Genomic DNA, 16,651 nt, shown 5'->3' with positions numbered 1-16,651 from the left:
TTTTTGGTTAATTGTTGCGTGTGTGGACTCATATGATCAAGGCTATTAAGTGAATGACTTTTCATGAAATTAAGAAAAACTTGATGATCAGTGTCTTTTACTTAGAAACAATGGAAAAGTGCATTGATTTTGTTCCCTTGAATGTCATACTGTCGAAGTGCTCTTTAAGAGCCAATGAGCTTTGGGGGAGAATTCTTGCAATTGTCGGGGGATGGGAGATTGACTATTTCGAGAATGCTGTAAAGTAGTATAGAATACTCTAAGATAAAGCGGAATATAGAATCCCCCGATGGAAAATGTGGGCATATTCTATTAAGTGTTCGATACACTTTCAGAGAATTTACAAAAAAGAATTGGATGGTGGCGCCGACCATCACGAGTAACATTTGCAATAACTTGTCATTCTCATTCTTTTTAATTTTTTTTTTTACTTTTAAAAAAAATATATAATTTATCGTATCCCGATTCAAATTCAAATTGCTAAACATAGTCTAAGAGATAGAAATCATTAGTTATCTAGATTAGAAATTCTTAGCAACTCGTTCTTACATATTGATACTAACTCATGACCAACAGGGGCTTCAACCTCGCATGAATAGCCCTTTTGGCTAAATGCATAACTTCACCAACTCCATGCTGAAAATAGCAGACATAAAGAACACCTAATTGGTGACTTAAGTGGATCCTCAAGAATCGCACGTCTCCCAACTAAGAGACACGAGTCTCCATCTTTATGTTATCCTGGAGAGTATTCTACGTGGCTTGCTCATACAATAACTCAAAGGACAGCCAACAACCCACCACTTTCTAATCAAAGTACATGTGAGAGCGCATGACCGATGACCTGTTTCCTTTCACCTTTTCTGCTATGAGCCATTTATTATTAAAAAAAAAATGTCAGTGTAAGCTTGAAATGAACGAGGGAGAATAGTGAGAGATGCGCATCGACAAGCATTCATTGGTAGAAAAGTGCCTGACATGCTTGCACGCGTGGCGATGGAGAATGGCCTAGATAAATTATAAACTAAAGTTAATAATTGCGTCGTAATGATGAGCGAGTGATGAAACCCCCTCATCCTCCACTAATGTTTGCTGGAATGAGCTTTGTCTCCTTGTCATCATCATTCCAGGGATCTTCCGAGAATCAATGCAGTCTCGTTCAAGTTAGTCGCACTAAATTAATTGCACTTTAAGCAAGGCAAGGAAGCCTATTAGGTGGTCCTTGCCTTTTGTTCTTAGTGCTGCGAATAATAAGAGTTCAACTTGCACTAACTAGGGCACACTTCGCCCAACAATAAAGGGGAAAAAAAAGAAGAATGACTGTCGACACCCTATCATCATTGAACGCAAATCTTATTAACAAGTACCCTTATCAAGATATTATTTTTCTTTCTAACAGAGAAGCATTTTTTTCTCGTTTGTCTGCATATTTTGTTAGGGCAAAAATTGAGCTATTTAAAAAAAAGAAGAAGCAAAAAACAAAATATTTGCGTATCTCAATATTTCGTTAATTGCGGAATTATTGCATTTTTACTCATGTTCAATGTCTTGTAAAAATACACAAGGGTGTGTGTGTAATGAGCTCAAAGATATATCACTATTGGAAAAGTAAAACTAGTTTTTATCAAAAATACTTTTGTCTGTCTCTTAAGTTCATGAGGAGTGAAATTTTTTTTTCCCTTCTAAAGGCTATGTTGTTAGATTATTTAAATATTATTGCCCGCCTTTTTTAATAGTTCATTTATCAGGGTATGAGATTTCAATTCCAAATACTTCTAACTTCTTATTTGTCTCTCTTATTATAAGTTATTAAAATAATCAGTAGTGGTTAAAATTTAAGATATCTTATATATATTTATATATTGTTTTGTCCTGTAATACCATTTCCTGAGATAGTATGTTCAAACCTAACCTCTAATCTGATTGGCATCACTCAACATCCACTAGTCCTTTCCAAGTGACAAAATTTCAGCAGATAATGAACATTTTTTTCCCTAGGATCTGCATTTTGGTCATGATGCGAAATGCCATAAGGGAAGTGGGACACTTTTGATTAGACATTAAATTCTTTTTTTCTGGGGCAAGATTAGACATTAAATTCAACAGCACGTTTTTAAATTTCTTTTTCCTTTGATAATCAAGGAAAAGACACGGAGTACACTGATCACCAGATTCCATGATAGGATTTCGTAAAGAAACCGAAAGCGAACTGTGAATTGTACGTATATGTATGATTTTGCGACGCACAAGGTTTGAGTATTGATGTAAAAGTCATTACTTGTCAAATCCAAATTAACTTACACCATCTTAACTTTTATTCAAATTAGTGATGTCATTAGGAAACCATGATATACCTAGAATTTTTGGGTTAATATCACAAAGAAATTCTATTGATACATCTACGATAAATTTATCTAAATTAATTTTTCAACTACAAAAAATTCTAAACTGGTTCACCTATGATAAATTTACTTTGAATTAATTTTTTGACAACTAAAAATCCAAAACTAGTATATTTGTAACAATTTACCCTCTATTAATTTATGTTAAATTAGATTGATACTACAAGAAACTATAAACTAGTACACTTGTCATAAAAGGAGAGTAAAACTCTAAACTGGTACATTCGTTAACGGCCATGTGTCATTCAATTTATCGATTTGATGGTAAAATTTAATGAAAACTAACATATGGTAAATTTGTTACAAATGTACTAATATGGGGGTAAAGCTATTATAGGTGTACCAATTTTGGGCTTTTCGTGGTATTAACTCTTTAATTTTTTATGTCACTTTGAAAGCATGCATGCAAAGTTCCATGGTATACATAGCATATCATGTTTGTTAATGCTTTCTAAAAAAAATTAAAATATTATCCAAATTTCAAAAGTAAAAAAGAAAAGAAAAGGAATATGTCAATATATGTACTGCCGTTTACGTATTGTAAAGGTTTTGGGTATTTTAAATTAAGAAAAGTTAAAGTACGTATTCAAGTTTTAGGTTAAGTAAAAAGTATAAAGCAAAAGTCTGTCCGGACATATAATGGTATCATTATAGAGAACTTACCTAAATAGCAAAATTCCAGAAATTACTCCTCTTTTTTTACAAGTAAATTACTTTTATTGCACAAACAGCGGAGAAGGCTGAAGCCTCCACATGAGTCAACATTCCTGATGACATCTAACTGCAAAGCCCAAAACAAACAATCGGCCTCACAGAACAAGTACTTGAGAAACTGCTCTATCAAAGGAAAAACAGAGAGGAAAACACAAAATCGAGCTCCAAATACATGATCCAGAACGCTAAGGTATCTTCAACTTCAGAGAGTAATCTGGACTTCCTCATCAGCAACAAATCAGACATTCAAGCTCAAACCGAGGATCACTCTTTTGATCTTTGATTGCCACTCAGCTGTAACAGGTGAGACCGCATTTCTTTTGAGAACCAGCAATCAAAGAGCAAGTGTTGCCCCGATTCAGGAGCAATTCCATAGGATACATGTATCTTCTATCGATTTATGCCTCTTCACTCCATTGATGGTTGGCGATCTATTAAGAGTAGTAACCATGTTATAAAGCTGTATTTAGACACGTTAGGACTGAAACATACGAGCTATCAAAACAAGGAATCGAGCAATAGAGGATATGTAATTTCCTCTTTCATGTATGGTTACATGATGTGATGAAAGGACCTAATCTTGTTTCGGCTCTTATAAATGTCGCTTCAATGGTAGCAGCGAACATTATTCTTGTAGCTCGACTTTTTCCTTTTTGTAATAATCATACCTTACAAAATGAATTGCCACCCATCAAATGAAAGCAGACTTTTATTTGAACAATTATCTTTATAGGAAAGTTGCTTCACCAGAGTCTTAGGTACTTGTATCAACATTCATTTCTTTCCAAGAGAAAGGTTCTCCACCTCTCATATGGCTCTAGACTCCATAATCTAGATAGTCATAAGAGAGGAAATTATGTTACATAGATATGATTCTAACGGGACTTATTATGCAGTGGCTGGCCAAAATGTCTGTCTCTCAGTGCGTACAATGAAGCCCATCATCAATATGAGTCGCCGAACACTTGACTTTCCCAAGGTTGACTAGTCGCTGCGGCCGGGCCAGAATCAGCATTTGGGTCTCGAAGATTCTAACATAATCACATGGGTTGGGCCAGCTTGTGCCCCGATTCAACTTGCATTTCTTTGTTTCTATGTTCAGACAACTTGTTGCTGAGGGGAATGTGCCGAGATTTTTTGTTTTTGTTTCTTTTTTCTTGTTGTAAACGAACGACAAACTGAAAACAAGTTTGAGAATCGGTGAGGCAAATTCGTAATGTGAGGAGTAGAGGTTGAGTGCATGCAAAGTTCGACAAGCTAAAGATAAAAGTCTCGATGCACTTGAACGACAAATTGCGAACATGCGGTGAGACAAGCTTACGACCCCAAAGAATAGTTGTTAAGTGCAAGCAAAGTTTACGGTAAAAATCTTCAACAAGTCCTAAACCTGTACGGCGATTAATTTAGTCATAAATTTTTCAATTGTGCAAATTTAGTTCTAAATCATTTAATTGTGCCAATTGAGACCTAAATCTTTTGATAATTTGCCAATTTAGTTTTAAACATTATAACAATTTTCCAATTAACTCTCGGCTAATTTTGATTAGAAATCGTTGATACGGAGGTTGATTGTCCTACGTGGCATAGCTAGAGATAACGTGTAATTTATTTTATTTTATTTTTAAAATTTTTCCTTTTCTTTTCTTTTCTTTTCCTTCTTTTTTTTTCCTCTCTTCCTCCACTAGTTGCCGCCCTAGTGATGGCCACCAAAGGGAAAAAGCCAAAAAGGAAAAATGAAAAAGAAATGGGAAAAAGAAAAAAAAATTTAAAATTTTAAAAAACTTGCAAAAATTGTTCATGTCAGCGTTGATGGTATTACGTAAGATGGTTGGTGTTGACATACTGCTATGTCCTTCATTTCTTGCCAAAATTAGCGGAAATGACTAAGTTGATAAATTATCAAAAGGTTTAGGACTAAATGATAAATTGTGAAATTTTTTTGGACAAAATTATCATAATTGAAAGATTTAGGTCTAAGTTCGCATAATTGAAAGGTTTAAGTCTGCACACCTAGACATCCTATTTTTTTTTTTTTTTTTAAAACAAGAATGTACTGAGAAACTCTTGCATGCAATATGGGTATGAGTCCAATCAGATAACTTCTTTTTTGTGTCTGCGCGTGCGCACACGTGTGCACAAGGAACTGAATATTTCTTTACCATTCAACCTAATGGCAAGTACCTTCCAATTCTCTAGAAAATTCAATCAGTTAAATTGGGTTTGCTATTGCGTGATATCGGTTCGCATGAGCACAAAAAAAAAATAAAACTTTAATAGTTGGATCATGTGAGCGTCATATTAGGCTTGTCCAGCCCTTGTGTACACTGGGACTACATGCACTGACAAGATATGATTATTGTTCAATTAAGCTTTAAATTGACCGAGAAATATATCATCTTGCTAGAATTACATGGACCGATTGGTCTCCCAAGTAGAACTAGAAAACAATTGTGGCTGCTCCGGTGCAAGTTAGCCTTATTACATCACAGGCTTTGATTTTGACCTACATATAAAGATTGAGTTGCACTGGGCTTGTTTGCACTTGGCACATCTATAGCTGTCAATGAGACAAAAGTGGCTAGTGAGGCCACTTTTGTCTGTCGGTTATATGATAACCTTCTTTATCTTACCTTCACTTAATAATTAATCTCGTCATTGATCTGTCGTATTCTTCCGAGACAAAAGTGGCTATTGAGGCCTTATTGAAAGAAGAAAAAAAGCTAAGGGAAGAAAGGAAGAATTGAAAAGAGGAAGAGAAACCTTTAGAACTTTTTGTATTCTATTCCATTCTTTTACTGTGTACAAAGTCGTGTAAATATAGTACATGAGGTGTACAAAAGAAAGGAAAATATATTCAATGAATCAAATCTAATATTTGATTAATCCAATCTAATCCTGGATTGATTTAATGAATCAATTTCAATCCAAAAGGATTTCATCCAACTCGAGCATACCTTCCAACACTTTCCCTCAAGCTAGTGGCTTGTAAATGTCCAAGATGCCTAGCTTGCTCAATAGATATGTGTGTTGTCTCTAACAAAGAGGTTTGGTGAAAACATCTGCAAGTTATCTTGTGATCCAAATTCCTCTTGTTTTGATCAATCATTCTTGAATCTTGTCTCGAGTGAAATGACAATCCACTTCTATATGTTTTGTTCTTCTTTTTTTTGGCCGAAATGTTTTGTTCTTTCATGCACTACGAGATTTACTACAAGTTTGAGGGCTGCATCATAGTTGCAAAATAATTTTGTTGGTCCCTTCACTTGTATCCCAAGGTCCTGAGGTAAGCCTCATATCCAGATTATCTCGCAAGTGGCCTTTGCCATGGCTCGATATTCCGTTAGGCTAAGGATAGTGAGATAGTTGTTTATTTTTTTGTTTTTCATGAAAGTAGAGATTCTCCTAGTTTAATGCAGAAATCAGTGATGGATCTTTGACTTATGGGACAAGTTGCATGGTTTGCATCACAATAGGCTATCATCTCTGCGTTACATTTTATGGAGAGAAGAATCCCAAGTCCTGGGCATTTTTTCAAATATTTTATGACCTTAGAGCAGCATTCATATGAGATTGTTCTGGATTGTGCATAAATTGTCTCAACGTCTGTACTGCATAACTTATATCAAGCCTAGTCATAGTCAAGTATATGAGTTTCCCAACGAGCTTTTGATAACTTGACGGATCTCTAAGTATAGGATCTTCATTTTGAGATGATCCCGTATCATGCTCTACCGTAGTTAATTTGATGTTTTGCTTGATTGGAATAACAGCCGATTTGCATCTAATTGTCCCACTTTTGATATAATTTCCAGTACAAATTTCCGCTTGCTAAGAGAGATTGCTTGGCTGGATCGAGCGATCTCAATCCCAAGAAAATACTTCGGTGATCCCAAGTCCTAAATATGGAATGTGGAATTCAAATACGCCTTAAGGCTCTCCATGATAGTTTTGTCGTTCCCCATAATAAGAATGTCATCAACATATGTCATCAACATATATCATCAAGTAAATAGATGGCATACTTTCTGTCCACGTGAATAGGGCATAATCATATATAGATTGCTTGAAACCTCATGCCGTGAGAGCATGGACAAACTTAGCATACCACTACTTGGATGTTTGTTTGAGACCAAACAGGGATTTATAGAGACGACATACTCTATTCTCCTCCTGTCTCCGTAAAAACTTAGGAATATCCATATAAATTTCTTCATCCAAGTCCCTATGAAGAAAGGTATTGTGTACATCCATTTGGTGTAGTGGCCAATTGTGGAGAGTAGCTATTGACAAGAAGGAACGAATTGTTATATCTTTAGCTACTGGAGAAAAGGTTTCATGGTAATCAAAACCTTCTCATTGTGTAAAACCTTTAATCACTAATTGAGCCTTTTTATTGTTCAATTGACCCATCTGCTCGATACTTAATTTTAACACCCATTTGCAGCCAATCGGTTTTTGATTTGGAGGTGATGTCATAAGTTCCCATGTTTGATTTTTGATTAAAGCATGCAATTCAGCTTCCATAGCTTTCTTCCATTGCGGATTAGCAGATGCCTCATCATAGCTAGATGGTTCTCGCTCTTCCGATATATAGTTAATGCAATATCTATGATCTGGAGAGAGTTGATGGAAGAAAACATAAGATGAGATAGGATAATGATTACCCGGTGCATTGAGTGTCGTACAAATGTAATCCTTGGTCCATGTTGGTGGATGGGTGATTCAATTGGAGCGTCGTGGAGGATTCTATTGCGGTGGAGGTGATGATGATTCTTCCACAATGGCATTTGGCGAAGAACAAAACTGCTTCAATGGGCATAATATCGAAAGATAATGCCTTAGTTGTTGCTGGAGCAGGAACCTCATATAAAGTTGGAGCTGACATTAGAGCAAAATTGAAGTCTCTGGAGATGCATCAAGTATATACTCATGATTTGAAGATAATGTTTCCTTAGGTAAGAAATGACGTGAATTATCCACGGTATCCAAATTTTCCTTTGATAACCCTTATGCACGGAATGGAAATACTTCTTCATGAAAAACAGTATCTCTACTTACGAAGAATTCACCTGTCGAAATTTCAAGGAGATGATATTCTTTATGTAAATTTGGGTAGCCCATGAATACACAACGTCTGGCGCGGGGACCCATCTTGTCCCGAGGGCCCATTGTGGTGGCATAACATAAACAACCAAAGACTTTTAAGTGTTCCAGCTTTGGTTTCTTCCCATAAAACAGTTTAAATGGAGTTCGTTCACAAAGAATTCAAGCAGGCATACGATTGATTAGATAAGCTGCCATGATCACACAATCAACCCAAAAATTTTCTTGAATGGTCACTTGGAAATTTAGTGCATGCGCTACTTCCAGAAGATGGCGATGCTTACGTGTTACCACCCCATTCTGTTGTGGCATATAGGTGCATGAACTCTCATGTAATATGCCATTAGATGAAAAAAAGAGAAGAACAGTCACGGTTGAAAACTCTCTCCCTTATTAGTGCGAATCCGTTGAGCATATTTTCCGAACTGATTCTTTGTTAGTGCAAGAAATAGTTTTAAATTAGAGATAGTCTGACTCTTAGACTGCATCAGAAAAACCCATGTGGTACGAGAATAATCATCCACAATTGTAAGGAAGAAACATGAGCTGTCACGATGCGTTGTATGGTAAGGTCCCCAAATATCAACACGAATCAATGAAAAAACACTGCTGGTATGAGTTTTACTAGAAGGAAAATGTGATCGGGATTGTTTCACAAAAGGACAAATGTGACACTGAGGGTATGGAAAAAAAACATTGTGACCCATTCTTGAATGTAAAAGGAAACTTTTATCATTGGTAGTCATGTTATAAAATGATTTTTTATTCAAAGGAATGCAAGATAAATCAAGACTATTTGGAAAGCTAGTCCAAAAAAATAATCCTTCAGAGAGTCTACCCAAGCCATTAGTTTGCCAGTCAAAACGGCATGAAAGTATCAGAATCGAACAAGACTTGGCAAGAATTTTCTTTGCAATTTTTGACACAAAAATGAGGTTAAAGTGAAACTCTGGGACATAGACGACATTTTTAAGGGTGATCTAAGGACTAAAATTGACTATACCTGTCATTGTGAAATAGATAACATTTCTATTGGGAAGTCGAACAGAAATAGGAAAGTTTGTCCCTTTGTGTATAACGGAGAAAAAACTTTTCTCATGGGCAATATGATCACTTGCTCCTGAGTCTACTATCCATGCATTTCTTGAAATAGAGTTTATCATACAATGGGATATACCTAAGAAACTCTCTCCTTGGTTGGAAGTGTTCAATTTCTATAAAGCTTGCATAAGTTGTTGATATTGTCTATGTGTAATGGGTTGATCATTAAACCTTAGACTAGTCGGGCTTGTGACTTGATAGGCTACTGATTTTTTTTTCTTTTTTTCTCTAGGCTTACCATGTAATTTTTAGCAATTATCGATTGTGTGATGCGAATGTTTGCAATATTTACAAAATAACTTACTTTTTCCTTTAGTATTTTGCCTATATTCCTGGATTACATGGGATGCTTTAGTCATCCTTTCACCGTCCAATTTAGCCGAAGTGTTAATGGATTGTGAGCCATTCGACCATGCAACATAAGAGTTGATTGGCCGTGAACATTCCGATCGCAAAGAGTAATCTAGGCTGTCCATTCCACCCTTCTTAAATGGCTCTTCTTCTCCACTCTTCATGAACCCTAGTGCCGCTACTCCTCTTTCGTCTTCTAGGGTTCTATAGCTAGAACCTCACCGTGAGCCGCAAGCCGCGAGTGTGAGGCTCTCGCTTCCTTTAGCATATTCCAGCAATGAGAGTTGTAACTCTCTTCCTAGACCGCAAGATGATATATGTGGCCGAGCAATGGTATTGGATCCATGGCCAAAATTTGCGATCGGAATGTGAGTTATGAATAATTTAAAATCAAGAGAAATCAGTTTTCTCTCTATCCCTTATGGCCTTGTATTGCTATAAAGTGGCTTTGAGCCCTTCGAGTTTCTCTTTTGCCGCCTCCAGTTCATTTCAGAGGGCGGATAGTTTGTTGAAGCATGCCGCAACGGACATGTTTCCTTGCTCCAACTCTGAGAGTGTTTGGGTAAGCCAGAAGATCTTCGCTCTGTCTAATTTCCCATATATCTCTTTTATATTCTCCCATATGGTTTTCGAATCCTCTAATGGGGGTAATTCGGCTACAACTTTCAGAGCCATGTAGTTGCCAATCCAAGTTCTCACCAATTGGTTACACTTTGTCCACTGTCGTGCCATTCTTGGATATGCTAGAATCAGAATGGTTCCATCCAGAAAACTATCCTTATCTTTTATAACTAGAACTCACCGAAACTCCTGTGTTGAGGTCGAATAGCTTTCGAATTTGGTAAGTTGATGAGCGATAAGTCACAATTCTAGTCCATCGGTGGTGGAGATGAACAGTGGATCGCCGGGCTCCGAGCGATCACTGGTAGCCACGATGGAATATGGCAGAAACTTGGGTGGAAAAACCGGGTAGGGATTTGCTGCCATACCCGACTCGATTCCTTCCCCCACATTAAGAAATCCTCAATAGGGATTTGGTCTAATACTTGAGTCATTTGACTCGGTTTCTTGCCCTGCATTGATTGGACTTGACCCAATGGTTGTGCTTGCCTCGTTTATGGTTGGTGGGCTGCCATCGGGTTGGCCATACTTTGGTTGACCTGGTTTCCTAGCGGTGATGCATTTGGGCTCGATCAAATGGATTAAATGGTACCCACTAGTAAGGATGGCCTGCAAGGGACTGGCCCACAATGGGCTTGCTCAAGATGGGCTGCCCTAGATTTGACTGAGCTTGGATGGGCTGCCATTGCACTTATTGGGCCTGAATAAGTTGCTCTTGAGATCTAGGGGACAATGACAGATAGGTCCACAATTGGATCCCAAACTTCAAAGGCTTGAGGTGTGATTTCTTCTGGGGAATGTTCTTCTGAGGCTGATGGCAAAGTCATGATGGTGGTACAAAGAAAATTTCTTCGCTTGCTTCTTTCCTTTCGAAAACTGATTCCTACATCGGAGGATTAACTCTGTTTTGCAAGTTAGAGTCCTTCGGTAGGCAATCATTGTATGCAAAAGCTAAATCAGGAGCTTAATAACTCTGATACCATGAAAGGAAACAAGAAACTAGGGAAGAAAGGAAGAATCGTAAAAGGGAAGGGGAACCTTTGGGAGAACTTTTTGTATTCTATTCCATTCTTTTACCGTATACAAAACCGTGTAAATATGATACATGAGGTGTACAAAAGAGAGTAAAATATATTCAATGAACCAAATCTAATATTTGATTAATCCAATCTAACCCTTAATTGATTTAATGAATCAATCTCATTCAAAAGGATTTTTGTCTAGCTCGAGCATATCTTCCAACATTTATTTTGTTGGCGTGAAGGCAAGGAGCTGGAGTTTCGAATCTGTCCTAGGGTCCACGCCGTCAGGTCGTTTGTCTGAGCGAAATGATGCCTACTCCTCATTTTCAATTGGTCACAGGCAAACAAATCGAGTTCAAGAGTAGCTTCTTTTTTTCTTTTTGCATTTAATTCTTATCATGTAATAAAGTAAAAACTTCGATGTGTTGGCTTTCTCATGACGGATCCCTGAAAAAGATTCGCTTGTTAGGCCAACCATTGGTTGTGCCAACACATGTTCTTCCCATTTATATTAGATTAAACAGAAACCTTTGAATCTGACGCAGGTGAACCTTTGAATCTGTCGCAGGTGATGGTTATGTTTGCTCAAAAGATAATAAAGAAAGAGAGACTGGGGAATCGCTTTGAGCATCTTAGCGGTTGGTTTCGCAATCGTCCCGCATGAAAATGTTCCATAAATTATTGAAATCTGGCGTACACGTCCGAGTTCGGCACTCTCTCTGCTAGCAAGTGTAGGGCAAAGAGATTGGGTGGACGGCATCGTATAACTTCATGCCAACGCATCTCTCCATCTCTACTTAAATGGATCTGAGCCGTGTGACCCAACGCACTTGTAATTCACCATGTCCCGCGCCATGTCCCATCCCCTCCTCCACACTCTCCAATCTTCTCTTTCGGGGCACGATTTCTCGCTCCCACACTTACTTCTCCTTCTCTCGGGCATTTTCGCAATCAGCTGCTGGGCATGGCGTCGTTCCGCCGAGAAGAAAAGCTCGCCATCCCTGCCGCCGGGACCTGCGGGCCTCCCCCTCGTCGGAAACCTACCCTTCCTCGATCCGGAGCTCCACACCTACTTCACTGCCCTCGCAAGGAAGTATGGCCCGGTCCTGAAGCTCCAGCTCGGCAAGAAGCTCAGTGTCATCGTGACGTCACCGGCCACCGCCCGCGAGGTGCTGAAGGATAATGACATCATGTTCGCCAACCGCGACGTGCCCGCCGCCGCGAGGGCCGCGACGTATGGCGGCTGCAGCCTCGTGTGGACCCCGTACGGGCCTAAGTGGAGGATGCTGCGGAAGGTGTGCGCGCTCAGGTTGCTGAGCAACCAGAAGCTGGACTCCGTCTATGATCGCCGGCGGAGGGAGGTCCGAAAGACCGTCAGGTACTTGAAGATCCGGGCCGGGTCACCAGTTAACGTTGGGGAGCAGATGTTCTTGACCGTGCTCAACGTGATCACGAGCATGTTGTGGGGTGGGACGGTGCAGGGCGAGGAGAGAGAGCGCCTGGGTGCTGATTTCCGGCAGGTTGGGCAGTTATGATGACAAACGTAGATAATTTCTCTCTTTTTCAATAATCATGGATGTGGCTGCTTTTGAACAGTCAACGTCTAAATTGATAACATGCGTTACGATTACTTTTTTCTTATTAACAAAAAGAAAAAGAATATTAGACTTTCTCTCGTGCCAAAGAGGAGATAACCATTTTAGCACTTTATGGTCGCGTTAGAATTATTCTCTAGACCAACCTATAATAAAACATGACTATGATTCTTCGAATTAGGCTAGATTGAATTTGTAACTAATTAGTGGTACTTCACTAGAAAGTGCTCCTCGTGACTATTTGGGTTGGGCACAGTGGGCAAGCCACTAAGCCAGTTAGTAATCAAGTTCTACAATCAATTGTATTTCATTGTAATAGTCATAAGAGTTATGTGATTAATTGTCTAGTTTTCTCTTATGTAAATTAAAAAAAAATCGGGCTATCAACTTTTTTGGTATTTGATTCTTGGCTTGAGAGAATTTTAATAATTTCGATATTGGTTTTCAGATTTCATTTTGGTTTTCCTTCCCTTTGGCAGGTGGTGTCAGATATCACAGATCTTCTTGGCAAACCGAACATTTCGGACTTTTATCCGGGTTTAGCCCAATTCGATTTGCAGGGGATAGAGAGGCAGATGATTGGATTGGCAAAACGGTTCGATAGAATTTTTGAGCAGATGATTGAAAAAAAATTGAAGATGGAGGGAGAAGGCGGAAAGGGGTCCTTGGACGGTGGCGAGAAGAGCAAAGATTTCTTGCAGTTTCTATTGGAGTTGAAGGATGAGGAAGATGCCAAGACTCCTCTAACAATGACTGGCCTCAAAGCTCTGCTCATGGTGAGTTTGTCTTCTCCTCCTTATATTATTGGCTGCTTACTTCTTTATACTGTACTATTTTGCTTTTCTAACGAGCATACATGGTGAACGCACTTGATTAGTAGAGTAACATTAGTTTAAGAGATTATGCGCCTATTGCAATGACTAGTTTGTTTAAATGATAATTTTTAATCTGTCATATCGCTTTATAAGTTAATCTTAATGGTAATATTTCTGAAGATGGCATTTAACGGGCTTAAAAATTTTAATTAATGGAAAATGAACCTACAAAATAATCAATTTTACTTGCTTGAGCTAAATATCAAGATCTCCATGAGGATAGATGTTTATATATTTAAATAAGTACTAATGATTCATCTTCTAAATCTCTAATGCTAAGTTTCATACAGTAGTTGAACTTACTAAATCCAACTGCTAATTTAATTTCAGTCAAAGAAAAATGTAGTGATAACTTAACTACATGTTATTTACACTATGATACTGAAAGGAAAATATTCTGAATTCTTGATTAAAATATCCAAAGTTAACTAGGTACAAATGGCCACCTGACTCTGCCTCTCTTTGGGTTGACTTAGTTGGTTGGGATATCAAGAAATTCCCAGTTTAGGAATTGGAGATTACTTGTTCAAATCTCCCTAGTAGCATGAAAATTGCTATGAGGAGATCACATGCACAAGGCAAGGCCTGAACTTGATCAGTTCATGATACTTGCACAGAATTTCATCAGCTTTCTTGTAGCCAGACGTTTAAGCTCGTGCCCCTAAATTATATATAGAAAGGAGGAAGAGCGCAATATGATATTTCTTCTCTCCATCTTATGAGTAGATTAGATTAAAAAAAAAACATTTTCATATATCCATTAAGGTAAACAAAAGAAAAAGAAGAAGCACAATCCCAGTGCTTTCATTGCTGGAGGTGGAGGATGAATATTTAAACTCGTTATTTGTTGGTAACATAAAGGGTAGATTTAGGCCGCGGTTTTTATGTACTTTGCGAAAGGTGACAGGATGTCTGTATCTTGAGTCTTTGGATTCACCCGCTCTCAGACATCACTTTTATCGGCTGTTTGCTATCTCTTATGTTAGTGCAGTGATGATTGCACTAAGAGAATTTTCCATCGAGAAATTATGTGAAAAGGAATTATCCCAATTTGACAATCCCTGAGTTGTCGATTGTTTCTTAGATAGGCTTTGCGGAGAGAGACTGATTTTCAATGAAAATTTACATTACAATTAAATACACTTGACCTCAGCACACGTACAAATGAGGGATTTTATTTTGCTCTTTTTGGACTGTAGATTTCATATTATCTTGCTACTAATGAAATCCAACATTTCTTCATCATGCAATCTGGTTCCGACATCAAATCGTGTTGAACATACATCGATTTGTCCTTTGTATTGGGTCAAAGCTAAATTTCAATTGCATGAAACGATACTGAATACGAAAACGTAGAATTACAGGAGTTGCCGTCTTTGTCCACCGAGCAGCAGTTTTTATCCGCTGTGTGTTTGGTGTCATACCATCGAATATTGAAACTCTCCATCCTAGCTAGATTGTTTAATTGTTATGAATGTAAAATGAATGAGAGCTTGAATTTTGGGGTGTGATTTCGCTGCTTACATCTACAAAAGACAATTTGATGGGTTTAGACTGCATTTCTATTCCCCAGAAGTCTAGTTCAACAAATAGCGACGGAAAGAACAAACGAAAGACGTAGCTTTTGACCCTTACAAAATTCGTTTTTTAATCCTAATCTTGCTAGCTTCCCTTTTCAAATTCTACTCCATGACTTCAATTTCTCTTGAGGACGGCGCATTTTAAAATTCATGCGATTGAATTATTTTGATAGGACATGGTGGTTGGCGGAACTGACACATCCTCCAACACAATTGAGTTTGCCATGGCTGAGATCATGAACAAACCTGGCATTCTAAGCAAAATCCAACAAGAATTGGAAGCTGTGGTCGGCAAGGACAACATAGTAGAAGAGTCCCACATTCGTAGACTGCCCTACTTACATGCTGTCATGAAAGAGACGCTGAGACTGCACCCGGCAACTCCCCTGCTGGTCCCGCATTGCCCGAGCGCAGACTGTACCGTCGGAGGCTACATGATCCCGAAGGGCTCTCGGGTTTTCATCAACGCGTGGGCGATACATAGGGACCCTTCCATATGGAGCAACCCGCTAGAATTCTGTCCCGAGAGGTTCCTGGATAGCAAAGTCGATTACGGTGGGAACGACTTCAATTACATGCCCTTTGGGGCTGGGAGAAGAATATGCGTGGGGATAGCGATGGCCGAGAGGATGGTGCTACACTCGCTCGCCACCCTCTTCCATTCATTCGACTGGAAGCTGCCCGAGGGAGAGAAGATGGACCTGACGGAGCAATTTGGGATCGTCCTGAAGAAGAAAAAGCCTCTTGTGGCTATTCCTTCGCTGAGATCCTCTGATCCTCATTTTTATGAATGAGTTATTATGTGGGTGTACCATATGCGCCGGTGCTTCTTGGTGTGGTTCCTCAGTATAATCTTACTTGCATAGAATGAGGGAAAAAACTGATTTGCATATCTTTGTATGGTTTATTAAACTCCTATCCATTTCATTTGGGTAATCAAGTTTAAATGCTGCAATGATAAATGTTTTACAGTAAAATAAAATAAAATTCACACTTTGGATATCCGCTATTTACAGAGGAAATAGCTTTTGACATAAGATGTTCGAACAACATCTCTAAGTTATATATAACATGTAAGTAGTAAGAAAAATTTCTTCGTTTGTGATCTTTTTCTTTCTCCTACTATTTATTTTTCCTGTCCTTTATTGCTAAGGTTGGCCTTGCGTTTCCTTTTTAAATCGTGGCCAAAAAACTCACATAAAAAGTTCCTTGGCCCAGCACCTTTATTGCATACCCAATTGGCCATGCCTTTCATAAGCCAAAAACTCACATGAAACTCACATATGA

The 16,651-nt window shown here is 38.4% G+C and overlaps 1 protein-coding gene across 1 annotated transcript; it reads left to right on the top strand.

Annotated features, from left to right (window-relative positions):
* Nucleotides 1-12,093: 12,093 nt before the first annotated feature.
* LOC104441868 (flavonoid 3'-monooxygenase CYP75B137) lies at nucleotides 12,094-16,311 on the top strand. Its single transcript, XM_010055114.3, has 3 exons — nucleotides 12,094-12,834; nucleotides 13,389-13,685; nucleotides 15,538-16,311. The coding sequence occupies exons 1-3, from the start codon at nucleotides 12,157-12,159 to the stop codon at nucleotides 16,156-16,158; spliced, it is 1,596 nt and encodes a 531-aa protein (XP_010053416.1). The 5' UTR covers nucleotides 12,094-12,156; the 3' UTR covers nucleotides 16,159-16,311.
* Nucleotides 16,312-16,651: the final 340 nt, after the last annotated feature.

This window comes from Eucalyptus grandis, chromosome 4, assembly GCF_016545825.1.
Source record: "Eucalyptus grandis isolate ANBG69807.140 chromosome 4, ASM1654582v1, whole genome shotgun sequence".
In the NCBI taxonomy this organism is placed as follows: domain Eukaryota; kingdom Viridiplantae; phylum Streptophyta; class Magnoliopsida; order Myrtales; family Myrtaceae; genus Eucalyptus; species Eucalyptus grandis.
Note: the sequence above shows the minus strand (reverse complement) of the source record. Positions and strands in the feature narration are given on the sequence as shown.